Source organism: Anabrus simplex, chromosome 4, assembly GCF_040414725.1.
Source record: "Anabrus simplex isolate iqAnaSimp1 chromosome 4, ASM4041472v1, whole genome shotgun sequence".
NCBI lineage: Eukaryota > Metazoa > Arthropoda > Insecta > Orthoptera > Tettigoniidae > Anabrus > Anabrus simplex.
In genome coordinates, this window is record NC_090268.1 from 142,460,694 (window position 1) to 142,484,782 (window position 24,089).

Below are 24,089 nucleotides of genomic sequence, written 5' to 3' on the forward strand. Positions count from 1 at the left end.
TTTTCTAGAGGCAGCCCGAGGGGGAAATTTACGATTTACGTTCACAACCAAAGAAAAAGTGAATTGAACATTTTACATTTTAACACAAAAGGGAACTGCCTCTTTACAAACATGATTGGACTCGGCGGAAGTGCTAAGTCATATGAAATTAAATCTGGCGACTGAGAGAAAAGCGGGTAAGTTCCGTCGTTACGGAGAAATTAAATTGAACATCTGAAGATTACTACCCGAAAAATGAAATAGCTATGTGCTTACCTTATGAGGGGAGGGGGGAGACCAAGGCGCCCATCACCTGGAGGAGGCAACATTTCCCGTCGCCGGTCCAAGTTTAGGAACTCTCCTGGGGCCTATTCCACAAAAGTATGGTCTTGTACATTACAAGTAAATTCTCTAGTAACTTGTACAAATACCAGAGTTTCTGTTCCACAAAAGAATTTTCTACAGTTGTACTTTACTACTCTATACTTACAAATTACCAGTGAATTTTTATAGGTATGTTCCACAAAAGTACTAGTACTTGTAACTTACTAGTGAATTGGGAAGTATTCTCTACCAGTGAAAGGACAATAATAAATAAACCTACTAGTGCTATTTAAATATACTTATTTTACATACAATTTGATAAATATGTGGTCTAGCAGTAGTGATAGTGATGGAGGTGAAAATGAAAACTACCGTCTGTATAGAGAAAGAATAAACTTCAAGTTTAAGACTGTATTTGAATACAATGAGCATTTTAGGTTAAGCACAATACAAGTGGAAGAAATTTTGATGGATATTGGGCATAGGTTAGAACATCATACAAACAGAAATAAATCTCTCTCTGCTAAACAACAGTTACTAACAACACTACATTCGCTAGGAAATGTTGGTCAGTACCATGGTATTGCAGATATGCATGGGATGGCAAAATCTTCAGTCTGTAGGTCAATACATTCTGTGGTAGCTGCAATAAATTATATAAAATTTCCTCAAATTGTTCGGTGGCCTGAAAATACTGAGCAAATAGTGCAAGACTTCTACAATATAGCTCAAATGCCTCAAGTTGTGGGCTGTGTAGATGGAACTTTGGTGAACATTGATGCACCCCATGTTCTTGAAGGGCAGTATGTTGATCGGTATGGAAAGCATTCTATTAACTGTATGCTTGTATGTGGGCCAGATATGAAGTTCTATTATGCCAGCGCAAATTGGCCAGGTAGCGTCCATGATGCTCGTGTCCTTCGAAACAGCAATCTCTTTCGAATGATGGAGCAAGGTTGGAGACCCTTTCCGCAGTCAGTATTGCTTGGCGATTCTGCTTATCCTTTGAAGGATTGGCTTATTACACCTAAACTGGTCGATTTAGATGAACTCAGAGTGCAGAGGTTTAACAGGGCCCATAAGAGTACAAGAAGATTAATTGAAAATGCTATTGGTATTCTCAAAGAGAAATTTCCCAGTCTTAACCATTTGCGAGTACATCCCGTTTCTGCAGCTAACATTTTCAAATGCTGCGTAACACTATGTAACATTTCTCATGGAGAGTTACAAATCAATGCAATAGACCTGCAGGAAAACAACATTGTGGATGACTTACCTGAGCCAGAAGATGAAGGTGAAGAACTTGCCGAACCAGCTGTAGCTTACAAAAGAGATCAGCTAATTAACACTTTTCAGTGAAAGTGATAATTCATCTGTATATCCAATTTATTAAAAACTATTAAGTACTAAATACTATATTGAAACAATACACTTCAAGTTATATTATGATATTGTTAAAAAATGCAAAAACTAATCTAAGACATTAAAGACCTAACTTTTAACCTATTACTTAGTATTGCTATTTTAATCAATCACTACTTCACAACCTTCTTCTAAAACTACAACACTGTCCACAGATAATTCAGGATAATATTTTTTTACTGTGTCAGATGGCTGAACGCAAAATTGCTTTTCCATTGCTAGCACTTCATGGGCTAATTTTCTGTTTTTTAGGGTGAAGAATTCTATCTGCAAATCAATCTTCCTCCTTTTCTTTTCTGCCATGCTTTCTTCATGACTCTTACTAACTGTTTTCCTTGGTTGCCTCTGTTCACTGCAGGAAAATGTTGGGGTGGAGATATCTACAACAGGTGTTGAGGGTGATTCGTCGTAAGATTCTGGGACACTGAGGCTGTCAACGGACGGTGAATTTTTTCCAAGAATGTCCAAAACTTTATTGTCAATATCAGTCAATTTGGCATGTCTTCCACCACCTGTGCCAGTCTGCCTTTGATTATCAATCTTTGCCTACAAAAAAGAACTGTTATGTCGTAAATGTTAATATAATTACCCTAATTAAAATTGTGATTAAACTAAATTAAAATAAACCTAATTGAAGAATTTAAATAAAAACGTACTTACTAGTGTCACCTTCTTGAAATTAGGCCAGAATATATCTCTTACGTACATCCAACTTTTCCCCTCAAAAGCTCCATGAGCTTTTCCCAAGTCAAATATTTCCATCCAGCCATTTACTTTGTCTTGTTTTTTCAGACTCTCGCTGAATGCACCGAAAAGAATATCTTTTCTTCTTTCTATTTCCTTCAAAAGGAATAACTCTGTTTCTCTTGACACCATTTTTACAATTCTTGCAGAGTTTGCAATTTCGTAATAATTAAGTTTGGCGCCGAATATCGTTACTAGCGGCATCTGCTGCCTAATATGACAGACTATCGCGGAACACAAGCGGGCATGCGAGGATCGCGGATGAACAGAACAGAATTTCCTATCATCAAAGAAACAAACTGAAAAATAACATTGTAGCATTACGAAATTCACAAAAATATTAGAGTTCTTTGAATGTTTGCCGCATAACTTACCTTAAAATACGATATTACGACAAATGAGACACACATAACCTAATTTAATGAACGGAATACGAAGATGAACAGCTGATTCATGTTATGACGTAGTATGTTTATAGATATGTCGACACTTGTAAAACTTGTAACAATTCACTGGTAATATACAAGAGACTTTCAGTCTTTTGTGGAACAGAAATGTACAACTCCATACATTACAAGAACCCACACTAGTAACTTGTAATGTACAAGACCGTACTTTTGTGGAATAGGCCCCTGGAATTCTCCTTAGTGCAGGAGAATGGAATCACGCGAAGCTCATTAAATTATCAAGACAAGGTTGGGGCCAGCTGTGAGGCCAAGCCCTGTTCCGTCTCCCGAATGCAGAGGCATAGAGCCCCTGTAGAACCGTGGCCATCCGTGATCCGTCCTCTGCTCGGTTGGCCAGTCGGAGTGCAGAGCCTTTGGACCACGGACCTGCCGTGGCCACTTGTGGGCCGAGACCCATTATGTATCCACCGACCAAGTAATTTGCTAACGAATATCTCAATTATAATTGATCGCGCTAGAATCTTGTAGAGACTTTTTCCGAGCTTCTCCCTTCAGTAAGCCCATTGAACAACTTATTTAAATCAAAGTTTGTAGAGACATCCCTGGGTTACGGAGTAGGTATACAGACACGTTACAATTAATGGCGTAGTGTGTTTGACCGTGGATTCGAGTGTACTTGATTACAGTGGTAGGTGTAAGCAAATATTCTTCCTGATGCATAGATTTACAGGGGAAGAAAGCCAATAATTTCGTGTGATAGTCGGAGTTCTGTTGGAATGTAGAATGTTTTCTTATAACGTTTACGTGTGACATGTGGTATTGTGGCACGAAATTTTCCGAAGTGTCAAATCCTTAATACTTCTTGTACTGACAGATAGTTATGTCGTTGATAAACATGTATTAGTGTCAGATGATCTCACTTCGTGTTTTCGAATGGTAGGATTAATTGAGAAGATTATTAGTAGTATTCTTTATCATTCGTCTTGAATAATTTGTAGACTGTTTGAGGTTAGCTGTGACTATTTACAACAGCAAAGAAAATGCTTTTTGCTGTACCTTCCCATTCTGTGCATGGGTTTGATGAAGTGCTGAAATAATTGTTTTCGTTAATTCCGCAGGAGTTCTTATGATGGTTTACTCTGTTCCATCAGGATGTTGTGAACCTTATGCAAGGATGCTGTGGATTATTTTGTCTCTTCCCGTGATTTACCCAGGTAATATTTGTGGTATAAACTATTTGGATGAATAGAACCGATCTTTCATTAGTGTTCGTGTTTAAGGGACCGAGCTCGATAGCTGCAGTCGTTTAAGTGCGGCCAGTATCCAGTATTCGGGAGATTGTGGGTTCGAATCCCACTGTCGGCAGCCCTGAAGATGGTTTTCCGTGGTTTCCCATTTTCACACCAGGCAATGTTGGGGCTGTACCTTAATTAAGGCCACGGCCGATTCCTTCCCACTCCTAGACCTTTCCTGTGCCATAGTCGCCATAAGACCTGTCTGTGTTGGAGCGACGTAAAGCAACTTGTAAAAAAAAAGAAGTGTTTAAGGCACATGCATAAAGTTAGCTTATTTTTTGGATTAGTTGGTGATCTGTATTATTTTTATTTTACCTTAAATGAATGTTTATGGAAGAATTGAAAAGTGTGTTAACACTCGAACCACAGCTGGGTCATTTGTGACCCAGATGTTATTTCTTTCTTCCCAACCTTCTACAAAGAAAAAATAATTTTAGCATGTGTACAGCCAGGGATATTGTGTATTCTCAACGTGTGTGTCGTGTGAGTGCCATTCCTACAGATAAGCTAGATGCAGCATAATGTACATCGTGTGTACTGATGTCAGGTATTTGGTCTCTAAAAAAAGGACATGCAAGTCTTTCTTGCTTCACTGTACATTCGCAGTGCCATAGGAGCAAGAGCTTAGAACTGGACTCATTGTGGGTCAGCGAAGTGGGGTAGTCGTATTGTCCATGTATTCCTTATCTGTATGGTTAATATATTCTACCTGCCTGCTGTCATTTTTTGATGGATACAGTACTTTTGCATCCATCTCTTGGCACAGGCCAGAGTAAAGTGTAGCCTCCCCCGAAGTCCCAGTCAACACCCATGGCTGTGACAATATGGAAGCTGCTGGAGTATGGGTAGTGCCGAGTACTGACATTCAGAGCATGACGAGTGCATCTGACTGTTATTAAAGGTGTTGCTCATAGGGTCAGTCGTGCTGCAATAGTACTTTCTGACCCAGTGGGGAAAGCAATGGCAAACTACCTCACTCCTCATCTTGCCTAGTACACCTCATTTTGGTGCTACCATTGGTTTTTGGGGTATCCTTATAACCGCCTAACCCTTGATGGTGCTATTTGAGGATCCAACCAGTCTCTGGGCTGATGACCTAACAGTCAGACAATATTCTACATCAAAATACACTATGTGTACTAAGTTTCAAGAAAAAGTATCCAACACAGGTACTGGTATATTAATTGGCTCTACACTTATACAAATATTTCTTTTTCACAGTATAGAGAAGAAAGAACTAACAGCTGGGTCATTTGTGACCCAGCTGCAGTTCTAGTGTTAACCACAGGAAAATCAGTTAGGCTTAGTAGTATGGTAATTATATATGCTGTTGATAAACTAGACGTAAGGGTATGGATTTTTTTCTTTTTTAAGATCTGAAAATGAAACTGGTCTCATAATATTTTATATTCATTGTTGTCAATTCCTGTATAAGTAGCTTATCTACATTACATTGCACGTGTTTTTTGTACTTTCAGTAACAATAAGTGCTACTGCAGTTGAATCTAATTATCACAACGATGTCTGCGATGAGAGCTTTTTAAGGAAGGAAAAGGGCACCCTCACTAGTCCATTTTACCCTTCAAGGTATCCCAGTTATATTAGCTGCACATGGATCATTGAATCAAGGCCTCAGACTGCAGTTAGAATTAGGTAAGTTACGATTTAATTTTTTCTAAAATGATGAGCTTATAGGAGGAGCTGTAGGCCTAGTTATTACATCGCTAGTTATTCTCCAAGGTAAGGGCGATATCTTAGAGCGAATGGGTCCCCTCAGTGATTGAATTGAGACTGTATCCATCCTTCGGTGTTTTTATGTTAGGAGCATATTACCTATAACTTGATAAACCTTTGGAAGTTATGTCCATATTTTAATATTAGCCTAAAACTATGATTAATCAAATATGGTGTACTGTGATGTGTTGAGACACTCTTTGCAAGTAACGCTGAGTTTTTTGGTTACTGGGCGAGCTGTAAAAATCAGGAAACTAGTATTAGATCTTATTTAGATGATACTGTTAAAGTGAGAATTGTCTATATGTTGACAATAATATGGTATTTACCTGCATAATTTTCACACTCTGGTAGCATTCTAGAATGGGGATATCATCATGTAGTACATCACTTGGCAAGATGACATATGAATGTTACCTTAAAATGCTTGTAGAGGAGAGGTGTGTTAATCGCCAATGCTAGAATCCGACCATCCTGCCCCCAAGATAAACTTACTTTTAGAACCAGACACACAGATATCTTGTACCAATACCCACAACCCTATGCTGAGCACTTGCTACCATTGGATGCATTTTATGAAGCTCCCATAATTCAGCGCAGTTAGACATAATAGCCAGCTTCACCTCACTGATAGGTGCTAACAAAAGAGTTATAACCTCAAATATTTAGTGGGTGCCAATAATGTATGGGCCAATGGGTGACACAAAACAGCCCTCATTCTGATGTGATGTGTTAGACCAGTGATTTTTTTATATCTAGCTAGGACGTGCGCAAACCAATAGGTGTCTGCCTCCTCCCACAACATACATACGTACATGTAGGCCTATACATACATATCCTTCAACAGTTTGTAAAACCTACAGATCCTATTGGTACTCTCCTCAACTAACAACAAAGGCGCATCATTCTTTGCTGAGTAACCATCTCTACACTCTACCATTTCCCCACTCTTTATTTTGAAATTACTAAGCGAGTTGGCCATGAGATTGAGGTCACTTAGACGTGAGCTTTCTTTCAGAAGATGGTGGGTTCAAATCCCACTGTCAGCAGCTCTGGAGATGGTTTTCCATGCTTTCCCATTTTCACACCAGGAAAATGCTGGGGCTGTACCTTGATTAAGGCCACAGCAGCTTCATTGCCAATCCTAACCCTTTTCCATCCTTCCTTCAGCAAAAACCTTCAGTCTGTTAGTGCAATGTTAAACCATTAGCAAAAAAAATTTGAAATTTATTTTTGGAGGAAAATAAAAATTAGCTAAATTTTCCTGACATGGTTACGTTACTTTTCCATCATCTTTTTTTTAAAAAATAAATATATAGGCTATTTGCAAAATGTGTTGTCAAGAAAATGTCTTGCCATCAGTTTGCAGGCAGAAGCTGGGAAGCACAAGCAACAGCGCTGCAGTAACTAGACCACTCTATCTATGCATGCATAGTATTGATGGATGTATGCATTGGTAGTTTGCTTTTAGTAACCATGTGGGTGACATGGACCTGGTTTATAACATACTGGCCTCTTTACTGATTACCTTTATGTCTGTAAGTAAATAGAGATTAGAAAAAATGGGAGTTCCAATGCTTAATTTAAATTCATGCTGATCATGTTCACAAGAAATAATGGCAATCATGCTGCAGCTCGAGTTCTGAATGGATCCATCACATGTACTGGAACGCTACTGATGTAAACAAAAAGAACATTTGCAGTGTGCCAGGAGGTGAGCCTTAACATTTTGTGGACCAAAATCAGACCACTATCCAGAAATTGAAAATGAACTGCCAGAATAGTGACCAGATTAAGAAATTAAGTTAAACAAAAAAAAAATGCAGATTACAAAGAGATAGGTTTCTCATGGTTTAAAGCAAGCAGTGATGTCCAAGCTGGAAGTAGGTATGATTGTGCCAAAAAGAAAGGAAAATAAATTTGTAGATATTGAAAGGAAAGCAGATGTGCTGGGCTGAGTGGCTCAGACGGTTGAGGCGATGGCCTTCTGACCCAACTTGGCAGGTTCGATCCTGCCTCAGTTTGGTGATATTTGAAGGTGCTCAAATACATCAGCCTCGTGTTGGTATATTTACTGGCACGTAAAAGAACTTGTGCGGGACTAAATTCTGGCACCTTGGCGTCTCCGAAAACTGTAAAAGTAGTTAGTGAGATGTAAAGCCAATAACATTATTATTAAAAGCAGATGCAAGAAGAGGTTGAGAAAGAACTAAAACAACTATTACCATAAGATAAAATCAGAAAGTTTAAACCTTGGATGGGACATTAAACTAATAAAATCAATCCTGAAACAGCTGAGTGTCAAAACAAGACTGTTGACCTTTTATCAGACAAAAAAAAAACAGCTTGAATACTTCGGTCACATTGCCAGGAAACCAGAGGAAATGAGAAAATTAATCATACACTAGAAGGTAAAGCCTATGACTGAGGACCCAGAGAACATGTACCATTGTAATCGATGGACCAAATCAAGAGTCTGACTGGGATGACCTGCAGCAAGCCAGTCTCCATGCTCAGTACAGAGACTTCTGGAAGCAGGCCATCAACAGGATTACAGTATGAATCCATTACACTCTTACATAGAGTTGGATTGACATTGAGATATAGAATGGAAACATTTAAAACACATTTATGCCCAAGTAGGTCGTTTTCGACCCGTCAAATTATGCTATCCATCTTTAAGCTATCACATTGTTGACACTGGTAAGATCGATTAAGTTAACCATTATATATTTCGTCGTACATTTAGGCGGGAATTTGATTAATTGTTGTCATTATTCTTGATCTGGAATCAATAGAAGAAAGATGGATTGTCAGCCCTCTGCACGCGGGAGAAGAATGAGAGTAGAATTGACAACTATTCGCATTGGCATGTTATTCATTGCAGTATTTACTATTTAAAACTTCAATAATATACATACATAATTTGATATCTGCACAACTTGTTTAGAATTTCCAGTATTTTCGATGGAACCTAGTGTGGGTCACTAACGACCCGCTGGGCAGTTACCCAAGAACTATCACTGACTTTCACATTCGCTCGATAACGACCATAATATTTAGTTCAAACCTTACGTAATTACTCTTAGTATTCCTAATTGCTCTGTAATTTATTGCAGAGTACAGCAACTAACAGTTGCAGAAATTCTGAATGAGCTCGAAGTGGCCGATCCTTCAGATATCCCCGACTCAGGTGTTGATATCTTTATTGGGCTGCATGAAGATGGAGGAGAAGAAACAAATGCTGACTCTGGTGATGAAGATTGTTCATATTCTGACAGACTAAATCGTGCTCAACTTCATGCTCCAGCAGAGTTAGTGATGCAGGTACCAATAAATAGTAACTTCAATTCAGAACTTCCTCCCAAATTCATTGATGAACCAGAACCACTTTTGGAAAATGAACAGGTTGACGGTATTGACTTGGACACAAATTGTACTAATGGGACAGCCAAATTTTAGTCTTTCAATTGGGAAGTAGGTGATATGAAATTCCCATCCTCTTCTTCGTCCAATGTTCATCATCCAGGTAAAAGAAATTTTACGATCCAATCACACCCTATACATTTTTTTAATGCATTTCTCGAAGCAGATACAGTTCTTCAAATATTGAAGTATACCATTGGTTATGCCTTTTACACTAATAATCTACAGTTTCAATTATCATTGAAAGAGATGTAATCTTTTCTCGGCATACTTTTTCTGAGTGGATATGTACCCCTGCCATGAAGAACAATGTTTAGGGAGAACTCAGATGATGTTAGAAACAAACTTGTTCAGAACAGCACGCGTAGTAGGAATACATTTGAGGAAATATTCCGATGAAATGAAATGGCGTATGGCTTTTAGTGCTGGGAGATCCCAGAACGGGTTCGGCTCGCCAGGTGCAGGTCTTTCGATTTGACTTCCGTAGGCACCTGCGCGTTGTGATGAGGATGAAATGATGATGAAGACAACACGTACACCCAGCCCCCATGCCAAGGAAATTAACCAATGATGGTTAAAATTCCCGACCCTGCCGGGAATCGAACTCGGGACCCCTGTGACTAAAGGCCAGCACGCTAATCGTTTAGCCATAATATTCCGATTTCTTCACGTTTGTGACAGTTTGGATCTACCGGCAGGTGACAAAATGGGTAAATTGAAAAAAAAAAAAATTATTGATCACCTAAACAAGTCATTACTTATAAGTGCTCCCATTAAAGACAAAGTACCTATTGATGAGTCTATGATCCCGTATTTCGGGCGTCACAGGTGTAAGCAATCCATCCGTGGCAAACCAATTTGTTTTGGCTTCAAAAGCTGGGTAGCCGCTCAGAGGACAGGCTACTGTTTCCAAGCTGACATTTACCAAGTATATAAAGGAGGAGAAAGGAGTGGGATTAGATGAAGCAGTAGTGATGACATTTGTGGATATTCTTTCTGAAATATTTCCTGGAACTGCTTTTTCTTTCTATTTTGACAACTTTTGCATGTCAGCTAAGCTTCTATGTAGGATCTCTGAAAGAGGCCATCATGCTACATGAATTCCCAGAAGCAACAGAATGCTAAAGTGCCCTATTTCTGGTAAGCCTTTCATTGAAAAGGAAGAGTGCAGTTACTTTGAATCTTATTTTGATAAAGAGCATGGTGTGATAGTTGTGTCTTGGAAGGACAGTGGTGTAGTGAACATTATGTCAAATCAGTTTGGTGTAGCTCCCCTTCAAGAGGTTACAAGATACTCAGTCAACCAATGGGGGAAAATAAGTCAAACAGCCAAATGTTTTCCGTAAGTACAACCAAAGCATGGGTGGAGTTGATCTCATGAACCGTAACATGTCAGATTTACGAATTTCAGTTCGTGGCAAAAAGTGGTACATTCCTATTTTGTTTTGGTTGCTCGATGTATGCATGAAAAATGCCTGGATTCTTAGCAGAAGCTACGGTATGTCTCTTGATGCCCTAACTTTCCGTTGGGAAGCAACGAAGGCAATTCTCTACAAATATGGTACAGCTCCTAAGGGAAGAGGTCGAGTTACATCGCTTGACATTATCAAGGAATGCCAGAGGAAGTACAATCAAGGGCACCTGCTGATAAGTCAACAACCTAGGTGCCGATGCAAGATTTGTCGCAATAAAACAGTGAAGGCCTGTGCAAGGTGTAATGTTCCCCTTCATGACAGGTGTTTTGTAAATTACCATGAGTGATCTCAGTTCCACTGTCAGTTATGGAGTCTGAAGTTACATGTTTTGGGTACTAAATAGTATTATACACTGACTGACAGAGCAAATGCAACACCAAGAAGGAGTGGTTCAAAAGGGATGAAAGTTGGGGAAAAAACAGAGACGGCACAGACGAATAATTGATGTTTATTTCAAAGCGATATGCAGGTTACACAATGCGCACGGCATCGACTCAGTAGGATGTAGGACCACCGCGAGCGGCGATGCACGCAGAAACACGTCGAGGTACAGAGTCAGTAAGAGTGCGGATGGTGTCCTGAGGGATGGTTCTCCATTCTCTGTCAACCATTTGCCACAGTTGGTCGTCCGTACGAGGCTGGGGCAGAGTTTGCAAACGGCGTCCAATGAGATCCCACACGTGTTCGATTGGTGAGAGATCCGGAGAGTACGCTGGCCACGGAAGCATCTGTACACCTCGTAGAGCCTGTTGGGAGATGCGAGCAGTGTGTGGGCGGGCATTATCCTGCTGAAACAGAACATTGGGCAGCCCCTGAAGGTACGGGAGTGCCACCGGCCGCAGCACATGCTGCACGTAGCGGTGGGCATTTAACGTGCCTTGAATACGCACTAGAGGTGACGTGGAATCATACGCAATAGCGCCCCAAACCATGATGCCGCGTTGTCTAGCGGTAGGGCGCTCCACAGTTACTGCCGGATTTGACCTTTCTCCACGCCGACGCCACACTCGTCTGTGGTGACTATCACTGACAGAACAGAAGCGTGACTCATCGGAGAACACGACGTTCCGCCATTCCCTCTTCCAAGTCGCTCTAGCCCGGCACCATGCCAGGCGTGCACGTCTATGCTGTGGAGTCAATGGTAGTCTTCTGAGCGGACGCCGGGAGTGCAGGCCTCCTTCAACCAATCGACGGGAAATTGTTCTGGTCGATATTGGAACAGCCAGGGTGTCTTGCACATGCTGAAGAATGGCGGTTGACGTGGCGTGCGGGGCTGCCACCGCTTGGCGGCGGATGCGCCGATCCTCGCGTGCTGACGTCACTCGGGCTGCGCCTGGACCCCTCGCACGTGCCACATGTCCCTGCGCCAACCATCTTCGCCACAGGCGCTGCACCGTGGACACATCCCTATGGGTATCGGCTGCGATTTGACGAAGCGACCAACCTGCCCTTCTCAACCCGATCACCATACCCCTCGTAAAGTCGTCTGTCTGCTGGAAATGCCTCCGTTGACGGCGGCCTGGCATTCTTAGCTATACACGTGTCCTGTGGCACATGACAACACATTCTACAATGACTGTCGGCTGAGAAATCACGGTACGAAGTGGGCCATTCGCCAACGCCGTGTCCCATTTATCGTTCGCTACGTGCGCAGCACAGCGGCGCATTTCACATCATGAGCATACCTCAGTGACGTCAGTCTACCCTGCAATTGGCATAAAGTTCTGACCACTCCTTCTTGGTGTTGCATTTGCTCTGTCAGTCAGTGTAATTAAACAGAACCATGACAGTTATTGCTTTTTGTGTCATTATGATACTCATTTCTAAAGGTAAGTGAAGTTTAAATCTGTAGAAATAAGTTGTTGCTATGGTTGATGTTCAGAATATCCTCTCTCCCTGTTTCCCGAGCAAGTGCTTAGCGGGTCATTAACAACCCATGTGTTTATATGGGTTCTAAACAAGTACATATGGTTTTGTTCATTTGTTCATAAATAATGGATTCTAAACAAGTAAATATGGTTTTGTTCATTTGTACATGAATAATGGGTCATATTAAGTATTTATATATAAAAGTTATCAATATTGGAATAAAAAAAATTATTTGGGCATAAATGGGTTAATTGTTCATTTGTCAGTGGTGCAGAAAGAGTGTGTGGTAGAACATCAGGGAATGTTAGAAAAAGCTATCTTGGTCAATTGACTGGCTGGTTACCAGAGGTCTTGCATGTTAAATGACAGTCCTGTAAATTATTTACAATGTCCTCTGCAGGTAGCAGATAGGGACCCTCTCAGGGGCAGTCCAACCCAGAGAGTGGCACGCCTATGTATACGAGTCCCAGAGCACACTGACTCGGTGTGTAGCATCTAGAAAGAGTCCCAGCTCAGGGTTACAAGTGAAGATCTCAACGACATCTACAGCGGACAAGGTGGACTTTGGCATGGTGGAGATGGCGGGAGAGGCAGCCCTGTATTCAAGGATTAATATGAGTACAACCTGCTGCCTTTTAGGTTGAGGTGACTGGACACCAAAGGCTAAGGGAGAAAACCTTGAAAGAAAATCACCTACTGTGTTGGGCTCAGCAGGTCAACAATGGGATTGTTGAGGAAGTTGCTTTCAAGAATAATATGAGCTTCGGATGTAGAAATTCACTACAGCAAAATCAGTTTAGTGTTGAGTGACAGCTTACAGCCTGATGTTACACCAGCTACCCAAACCAAACAAAGAAAAAGTATCAGATTGGGAACATTAAATATCCTGACATTGACAAACAAAACTTTTTTTTTGCTAGTGGCTTTACGTCGCACCGACACAGATAGGTCTTATGGCGACGATGGGATAAGAAAGGCCTAGGAGTTGGAAGGAAGCGGCCGTGGTCTTAATTAAGGTACATTTTCCTGGTGTGAAAATGGGAAACCACGGAAAACCATCTTCAGCGCTGCCCACAGTGGGATTCAAACCCACTATCTCCCGGATGCAAGCTCACAGCCGCATGCCTCTAACCGCATGGCCAACTCGCCCGGTGACAAACAAAACTGAAGAGGTGGTTGACCTCATGGGAAGGAAGAGACTTCTGATAATGGGGTTGAGTGAAACAAAGTGGAAGAAAACTGGGAAAATAAATATCATATTGGACTATAGTCTCTGCTGGTCTGGAAATGAAGTAGTCTAAAAACAGAGTGGGATTTTTAATACATAAAGACATAGATTCTTGTAGTCAAGTCAAGTTTGTTAGTGAAAGGATAATTAAGTTATCTGTAAACTTAGGAGAAAGAAAACGCGATGTGATCCAACTCTATGCCTCACAGGCAGGATGCTCAAAAGAGGAAAAAAACCAACTTTCAAACTTGAAAGAATACACTGAGGATGAAAATCTAATTGTAATGGGTGATTTTAATTCACAAGTTGGCTCACAACGAACAGGATATGAATCCACACTGGGCCCTCATGGAATGGAAAAGAGAAATGAAAAGGGAGAATGTATGTTAGATCTATGCATGAGAAACAATCTTATAGTGAGTAATCCTTGGTTAAAATCACAAGATATAGCTGGGATGATAAAAAGGGTATGGTAATTATTATATTCTGATAGATCAAATATATGTGAATAATGACAAGGTCATTCCAAGTGAAGACCTTTTTGGTGGAGACAGTTGCAGTTATTACAGAGAAAAGACCTCACAGAGTCTGTAACAAGAGAGTCCCAAAAATAAAAGCTTGGCAACTTACCAAGCCAAGTGCAAAGGAAGAATTCAAGGAAGGTGTATGCAAATTGTTGCTGAGAGAAGAACTGAAATTGGTAGATGAAGAATGGGATGTTCTAAAAAAGATTGTGGTAGATACTGCAGAAAAGGTATGTGGACAATAGAGCCAAAAAATGAAAACCTAAAGAAACTGTCTGGTGGAATGATGATATTAAAAAGGCAATCAGTTACAGAAACTGTGCAAGAAGAGTCCTATATCTAGCAAGAATATGAGGAGGACATAATATAATAGAACAGAAGTTTACAGAGAGAAAAAATTATGTGTCAAACACTTCGTTGTAGCAGAAATGCAAGGAAGATCTGGCTTCTAATAGTGAGTGAAGTAGGGATAAGACCAAAATAACAGGAGTTCCAAAGGCACTTTTAAACTTTACTGAACTGTGATGGAAATGTCACTCCCTTAAACGACGAGCCTTATGATTTTGGCAGCACAGGTACCAATATTGTGACATGGTTGGAAGTACAGACAGCAGTATTTAAACTGAAAAATAACAAGTCAACTGGATCAGATGAATTTAGTGTTGAGATGATCAAAGCACTCAGAGAGGTTGGACAACAGTGGATGTACAGAGTACTGAACAAAATTTGGAAAGAGAATGTAATTACCCAATGACTGGAAACAGGGAGTTATACCATTGCTGAAAAAAAAAAAAAAGGCGATAGAAAAAAATGCACAATAATAATGTTATATTTTTACATCCCACTGACTACCTTTTTCTATGGTTTTTGGAGAGAAAGAAATGTACCAAATACAGGGGTGTAACTCTACTGTCACATGCCCTGAAAATCTACGATTCTATACTTGAGAGCAGAATTAGAAAATAAGTTGAACCTACACTTTTGGTAGGAACAGCATTGATTTAGACCTCATAGATCAACTATAGACCTCATTTTTGCCACCAGACTGTTCTATGAGAAGTATTGGGAGGAAGGTAAAACACTTAACTGTTTTTCTGGACATCGAGAAAACATATGACCATGTACCACGCAGGCATGTATGGCAATGTTTGAGTCGTAAGAAATTGCCCTATGACATCATAGTACAACATTTATATGATGAAACCAAGAGTTGTGTTCAGGTCCAGGATGGAAGATCAGGTTGGTTCGAAACAAAGAGTGGAGTCCAGCAAGGAAGTTGTCTTTCACCACTCTTCTTCATAATCATAATGGGTGAAGTTTTAAAAGCAGTTAAAAGAAAGGATCTAACAGTATTGCCCTGGTTTTTACTGATGTAATAGAATGGGGTGAGAGGAAGCGGAAGTACAAGCTAGACTAGATCTTTGGCATGAAGTTTTTACAACCTTAGGTCTTAAAATAAAATCAGTAAAACCAAGACAGTTGGCTTGGTGATGATTAGAAATTCTTCAACTGTTCGTCTAACAAGGAAAGGGTACATACCAAGGAATCTCGGATCTTATGCAAATTTTGCACACATGTTAAATGAGCCAAGAATAACTCAACGGCCAAAACGTCTCTTTTGGAAATTAATTTATGAGACTACAGAAAGTGTTGAAATTTGCATGGTGGAATTGGCCCACTTGGCTATGCAGGACTGTGTCGCATGCTGATTTCGCTCGTCGAGGGACCACACCACTGATCTTCTTTCTTATTCCGTTAAGCACGTCGTGAAAAAGGTGTTGTGGCATTAAGAGGAATAATTTTATTCCTGCATTGATTGTGGGTTAATAAAGGCAATAGAATAAGATTGTTATGGTGAAAGTAAAGGTTAATAAATATAGCAAGGTACGTTATACTCTAAAGCAAGTTACTCCCTATAGTTACTGCAACAATGATGCTCGTGGTAGAAATGTTGAATGCACAAAGCAGTTCTACAGCAACCACACTTAACGAAGCGAGGAGAAGGGCAAATGGAACATTTTAAATCACCGCTGTCAAAACGATATTGCACAGGATGTTGAAAGGCTCCCGGGTTTTTGGATAAATACTGATTTCAGTACCAGGCATATTGCCACATGGGACGAAAATGAGGAGATGACAGTTGGTGATATGTCAGGGATTGAATTTTCAATATGGTGTTTTTCTGCACCAAAATGATACCCAAATTCAATAATTGAACTGTGCCAGATAATCTGCGTACAAAGGCTTTCCATACTCTGAACTCTTGCACCATCTAGTGGTTGACAGTAAGCTGTGGCACCAGGGGGGGATCATCATCAGCTGTACAGTATCTTCATTTTGTGTAGATTTATGTTCAGAAAAGGAATTAAGATTGAGTGCAACTTTACCGGATGGTGTATTTTGCTTGAATATGTCATTAAACCATTTGTTCACTTGTATAGATCCCCTTTTTTTTGGATTTATTGCAACCAACATGAATATTTTCACATGAAAACATGTTCTTTTTCACCGTCTTACAAAACACACCTTTCGACTCTCTTAAAGAGATACATAAAGGCCCCATAACTTCGCCACTTGCGGTAACTCTCGACATTATGGTGTAAATGTGTTGTGCACACCACAGATTGCACTTGCGGTGGTAACTGATTTTTCCACTTTTAACGTCAATGTCCTTCCTGTACACATCTCCAGGCTGAACCCACGTTACACACATAACAGCTGGGAATCTATGGTTTACAAAGGCTTTGCTCTGTGTCCTCAGAAGAGAACCTTGATCTATTGATCATGATTGCATAATGAATTTCTCTTCTGAGGATGCATGGCAAAGTCTTTGCAAAATGTAAAGATTTCCAATGGTTTGCCTCTTTTAGACAGATATAGTGACAATTAATTTGACTTGTTGTGAAATCAAAATTATTATCATCTGAACCATGAAAGCATCAGTCTAAACATTCTTAAAACAGTGAGAAACCGTCACTTGACTAAAATGAGTGGAAGAAATAGTGTTGTCACTTTTTGAGTTTAAGCACGCCACCACTGCACGGTGCCAGTGTAAGTTACATAGAGTAATCATACCACATCCCACTATTAGCTGTTCTTGTAGTTATCCCAACACAATACTGTACTGTACTTGAAATTCTTAAATATCGAATGTGCAAATTTTCTGATCAAGAAAGCACAATCAACATTTCCCATCATTCCTGTTTTTTGCATTGAAAGCCTTTTGGAAAAGGAATACACTAGAAAATAGAAATTATGAATAGTGGCTGGTTCAGAACATGTTGGAAGAGAATAGAACCAAGATATCGTGCTTCAAAATACATTTGTGTTACTAAAAACTGTATATATTGAGAATAGGTTCTGTTTTAACGGTATTGGTATCCAGGGCAACCAAGATTCGGGCATGGCACTGTTTAATCATCTGAATTTGGTGTCACAACAGTTTGACCTTCTATAAAATTTTATAAAAGTCCAAAGAACAATCACATCCTTGAGATTGTGAGGTAGCAAGATGAACATCGGGTCACTTCCTTATCCTGACATGCTGGTGTATTATTTATCTGCCTACTGGATATCCGTGTCGGTGAGGAGTACACTCCTTGGTCATAAGCAAGTGGCTGTACCTCTTTCTGTAATAGATTACATACAGAACTGAATTTAAATAAAATATTCACCATTAGCAGTTGTCCACTACTTGGAAAGTTTGCAAGCAAACCTAGAAGATACTCGAGCTTGAAAGTTTCTCAAGATTTCCTTTGCCCTGAAGAAGAATTGAAACTTTAGGTAATGAAATCCTTTTGTCTAGGTGGGCTGAAAAATGTTTAAATGCTGGATATTTTATTGTATCCCAGTGTACAACACAGAACGAAACAGAATGGCTTAGTTATTATTTTATTGAAAAAAGATCTCTGCATGCCGTAGATTTAGCTGAAGTGCACATGCACGCAATAACACACTCTCTCGCTGGTTGATATCACGCACAAGGAACATTACTGACGCTATATTCATCTTTCAACCATGGATAGAAACACTTTTGAATGTATTTTACGTCTACATCTCGTACTAACTTATTGCCGGGGGATGCAAACATGTTTTTGATTGTCAAAAGTGTCTCTCATAGTGCTCACTAGTGACTGACCCACTAACCACCACAGATAAGGAAGGGAGTGATCGCACTAATGACACTGAATGTATACATGTAATCCTGGTGACAGCACGTTGGATTATCAAATCTCAACACACGTTTTCTGCTGTTTTTTCATTCATAACTCCCCAACAAATGTGAAAATGAAAAATCTGGCTTCGAGATGCATTTACACCCCCATTCCATCCACCTTTATTGAAAAAAGATCTCTGCATGCCGTAGATTTAGCTGACGTGCACATGCACGCAATAACACACTCTCTTGTTATTATAGTTGTATCTGTAGATAATAGTTGTAAAATGTGATATTTTGATGTGGTTAAGTGTAAGAGAGAGCTTCGCTACTTGAAATAAGTCATAATGAATTTTTTTTTAAAAGAAATTACCACTTAGAAACTAATTTCCTCTTGATAATTCATCTGAGGAAAACATTTTAAAAAAATGTTTCAATATGTACTTAATTTTAGGTGACGTTAGTATAGAGCACTTCTCATGTGGATGGAGGGGTGCTTATGAGTTACTGATTCTGGATAAATTCATGCGTGAATTCACGTATTTATATGAAAAAAGAAGCTTCACCAGACTTTGAGACCTCATTTTCATTCACTGTTAGATTTCAAAATTATATCACTTATTTCTGGTATGGTAAGTGAAAACTTCTTTCTGGTGTGGTGGGATAGCTCTCTATGCTTAAAAAGGTATGCATGTATATTTATAGGGTCAGTCTGTGGTGCTTGAGTGGGAAATTTCCAAGTGAGGAACGAATTGACATATGAAAGTGAAAAGAAAAACTTCTGTATATGGACAGAGCAACCTGTGGCGAGGACTCTTTTCTCCTGGTTCCTTCTGGAGAGTAACTGTTGTCATATATATGTGAGCCTCCTGTCTATGAATTTTGTATGTTCAGCTAATATTTTTTCTCATCAACTTGTATAATTATAGGATATAAACTTCATGGTTCTAATCCTACAAGTTGCTCATCTATTGTGCAATAAGAGCCCGGCTAAAAGTTAGCCCTGTAGTTTTGAATAAACATGTCCCAAATTTCCCTCACTGTCTCTAGACAAGAAGAACCAGTATTTACACGCTAGACACTGTAATATGTCAATTTTACATACAGTATGTGATACGGTAATACTAACATGCATAAATCTGACGTAGCAATTTTATCTACACATACTAATATACATAAGAAAAGTGCAGTGACTTACCGATAACGCTGTAACTGGAGAAGCAATTCACGATTGCATCTGCACGCTGTGGTGATGTATTACTTACTGATAACTGAAGGCACTTCTGGAAGTTGGCGAGATATGGACAGACAGAGGGAAAATACTGAGCGGATGAGTAAAGTGTACACATACACATAATGTATGTTAGTACTCTAGGGTTAATGGTTAGATTTCAAATCATAATGTACATAAGTTAATTCCAGCAGTGGTTTTGTATAAAATCATTCAAAATCTGTAAGGAAGGATAAGATATTTAACTTCTTGTGTAAACACGAATAATAATCAAATCTTCTCATCCTGAAATAATTCATTGGAGCTTATTTTAATATGCTTTAATGATTTAATCTTCTTTCAATTTTATGACTGCAGAGGATCACTGTAGTCAGTCTGTTGATCAGACCTCTTCGAAGGGGCTGTTCGAGCCTTGCAGACCTCCCAGTGTTTTTCATGTGTTTCGATCTTCATGTCCTTTCTATTGTTGAAAATATTTGTGTTATTAGTTTTTTCTTGCGAGTGTGAAGCAGATATTTATGTCCTGGATTTTTTAAATTTAATTTTTCCTTATCCGTGGTGTCTTCTGGTGTAAGGCCAATTTCCTTCAAATCCTCTCTTATTTCTCTGATCTATCTGCATCCTTTTGTTATATTTTTTGAGTCAAGATTATACTGCACCAGTTTCTTCAGAAGTCTCAAATCCTGCATTCTCATTGTATGTCCGAAGAATCCGTCTCCTCTTATGCATAGTATCAGTGATGAGTTCCAACTGTTATACAAAACTTTGTTGGATACTATCTGCCAATGTCCGTCTTTCTAGTATTTTTTGATTATGCAAGTTCTTCCAGTTCTTTTTTCGATCTTCTGGAGTCTCTTGGTCTTTTATTGTTCGTTCAGGTGAAAGAGGGTCTCTGCTGAACATGTGTCTTCCAATTTGATGACTATATTGTAATGTTTTAGTTTTTGGGTATTTGGATCAAGTGGTTTTTTTTTTTTTTTTTTAGGTTGCTATTAATTCTCCTAGGTAGTGGTGGGGACGGAGCGGTTCGGTTCGGAGCAAGTACTGTGACGTCATTACTCGGTTAAACTGAGTACAGAACCGAGTGCAACTTTATAGCGGTAAATTTAAAATTGATATTGACCTTCTAAGCTACAGTTTACATTCATAAAGAAGATTATCAATTATTATCAGTGGTACAATGCTCCGTAATATCTGTTATTGGTTATTTGCACAATTTTTATAATGCAATATAAATTTAACATGTAACGTAACAAACAGTGTAATTACAACCCTGTGCTTAACGTGAGGCATATCAAGTAGACATAAATAAAGAAATAAACATACAAATGAATAAATAAATACAATAAATATAAATGCATGTGATAATTGACGAAACGAAATCTAGTGCTTTGAAATGTGCCTAAACTCATATAATGTCAAACATTTCATTTATAACTATGTGGTAAAGAGTTAAATGAAAAATCTGTTAAGATAACATCAGTAATGGAAATAAGTATACAAATGAACTCAATTCTTCATCTTGTGACAAGCATTAAAATCCAGACACAATACGTTGTACACAGACAGTATGGGAAGTACCGTTAGTGTTCTGTATTGCATGGAACAGATGTTTTAAAGGAGGAATTTCCATTCAGAAATATCAGAGTTTCGGCTCGTTTTGCAGAAAGCGACGACCTTCGGTCTGAACGAATTTGTCCAGCACATGCAAAACACCTCCAATGCGGGCACAGATGTAGCTGGTACGCTAAGGTAAGCAAGAGCAAGTTCACTTAAGGGTCAGTGAATATTGAAATTTCACGACCGCATTGTAATTGAAATTGACTTTCAACATATTAGGTCGTGTTGCATACATCTAGTGCGTGTCGAAGAGACGTTAAGTAGAGAAAAAAAATGGCCAACCGGACACCAGTGGGATCCGAGCCCACAACCTCCCGAGTTCGCGTCGGTAGCTCTACAAATTGAGCTATGGTGGCCTTGTTCTTTTTTGCTCTGTTGGAAAGGATCTAAGCTACAGGTCTGGCTCTATCCTCTACAATCCTCAGTGACTGCTTGTCTTCGCATACAAAAGTACGCAAACTCCTAAGCAACTTTTTTTTTTTTCCTGCACTGTCTCATCCATACGTTGGAATGGAATTACTTTCACGATGTGCAACTCTATTTGTACCATGTCCTTACGATAAGCTCGTTTTATGTGATTCCATAAATTTGACGTTCCTCCACCTGTACAATAGATTTGATTGCAAATTTTAGAAGTAGCGGATTTTCTACCTGGTCTGCTAGTAAAGTACTGCCATGGTTGGGAGGACTGTCATGGCATTATTGCTTCTTTCTTATTACAAATATCGGTAGAAAATATAGCGCATCAACTTTAAACAAAGACATATGTAGTATAAGGAAACAGAAATAGAACAGACGTCTCAGTCTGGAGTCTGAACTACAGCATAGTGGTGTTGCGAGTCTAGCCTGGCTGGAAGGTTTACTGAAGCACCCGCAGCGCTATACGGAGTATTCGAGTTAAATCGGTGCTCCACTGTAACGTCACGAAAACCTGAAGAACCGAGTTACTCTCCAGTTCTACTCGCTCCGTCCCCACCTCTACTCCTAGGTATTGAATTGGTTGACTGTTTTCACTTGATTACCATTTATGCTTATTTCTTTTAACAGTGTTGGTGTTTGGAACATAATTTCTGTCTTTTCAAATGATATTTTAAGGTCAGTTTTGAAGTTCTGATATCTGCCTTTTAGCTTCATCTAAATCATTGTTATCAAGTCACCAGCAATACAAAGGCAGTTTTTTTTAATTTATCTGCTTATTTTTATTGTTTGGGGCCGTTTCTTAAACCATTCATTCATTACCATTTCTGGAGCACAGTTGAACAGTAGAGATGAGAGTCCATCGCCCTGGTGTAGTCCTGTTTTGATCTCGAATGGTGCTGATAATTCATCCCTGAACTTCACTTATGACTTGGTTGTTTATGAGGCTTAAGTGAGGCCAGTATTCGGGGGATGTTGTTGTTGTTGTTGTTGTTTGAGTCATCAGTCCATAGACTGGTTTGATGCAGCTCTCCATGCCACCCTATCATGTGCCAACCTTTTCATTTCTACGTAACTACTGCATCCTACATCTGCTCTAATTTGCTTGTCATATTCATACCTTGGTCTACCCCTACCGTTCTTACCACCTACACTTCTTCAAAAACCAACTGAACAAGTCCTGGGTGTCTTAAGATGTGTCCTATCATTCTATCACTTCTTCTCATCAAATTTAGCCAAATCGATCTCCTCTCGCCAATTCGATTCAGTATCTCTTCATTTGTGATTCGATCTATCCATCTCACCTTCAGCATTCTTCTGTAACACTGCATTTCAAAAGCTTCTATTCTCTTTCTTTCTGAGCTAGTTATCGTCCATGTTTCACTTCCATACAATGCCACGCTCCACACGAAAGTCTTCAAAAACATCTTTCTAATTCCTATATCAACGTTTGAAGTGAGCAAATTTCTTTTCTTAAGAAAGCTCTTCCTTACTTTGCTAATATGCATCCTCCTTACTTCTGCCATCGTTTGTTATTTTACTACCCAAGTAGCAATATTCACCTACTTCCTTTAAGACTTTATTTCCTAATTTAATATTTCCTGCATCACCTGCCTTCGTTTGACTGCAGTCCATTACTTTTGTCTTGGACTTATTTATTTTCATCTTGTACTCCTTACCCAAGACTTCATCCATACCATTCAGCAGCTTCTCGAGATCTTCTGCAGTCTCAGATAAAATAACAATATCATCGGAAAATCTCAAGGTTTTGATTTCCTCTCCTTGGATTATGATTCCCTTTCCAAATTCCTCTTTGATTTCCTTTACTGCCTGATCTATGTAAACATTGAAAAGGAGGGGGGACAAATGCAGCCTTGCCTCACTCCTTTCTGGATTGCTGCCTCTTTTTCAAAGCCCTCAATTCTTATCACTGCAGACTGATTTTTGTACAGATTGTAGGTAGTTCTTCGTTCTCGGTATCTGATTCCAATCACCTTCAGAATCTTAAATAGCTGGTCCAATCAACATTATCGAATGCCTTTTCTGGATCTATGAATGCCATGTATGTGGGCTTGTCGTTCTTGATTTGATTCTCTAAGATCAGATGTAAAGTCAGGATTGCATCACGTGTTCCTACATTTCTTCTGAAGCCAAATTGATCTTCTCCCAACTCAGCTTCAACTTGTTTTTTCATTCTTCTGTAAATAATACGTGTTAAAATTTTGCAGGCATGAGATA

At 39.4% G+C, this 24,089-nt stretch overlaps 1 protein-coding gene across 3 annotated transcripts in view; it reads left to right on the top strand.

The window, feature by feature from the left end:
• Positions 1–3,570: 3,570 nt before the first annotated feature.
• LOC136871713 (low-density lipoprotein receptor-related protein 12) overlaps positions 3,571–24,089 on the top strand; it is a 101,723-nt gene continuing 81,204 nt past the window's right edge. The window contains exons 1-3 of one of the 3 annotated variants that reach the window (XM_067145236.2): positions 3,571–3,884; positions 3,995–4,090; positions 5,650–5,824. In XM_067145236.2, coding sequence (XP_067001337.2) covers positions 4,003–4,090; positions 5,650–5,824 — 263 coding nt within the window. In that variant the 5' untranslated portion in view covers positions 3,571–3,884; positions 3,995–4,002. The remainder of the gene's footprint in view (positions 3,885–3,994; positions 4,091–5,649; positions 5,825–24,089) is intronic. The other 2 variants (XM_067145235.2, XM_067145237.2) reach the window with 2 other exon arrangements.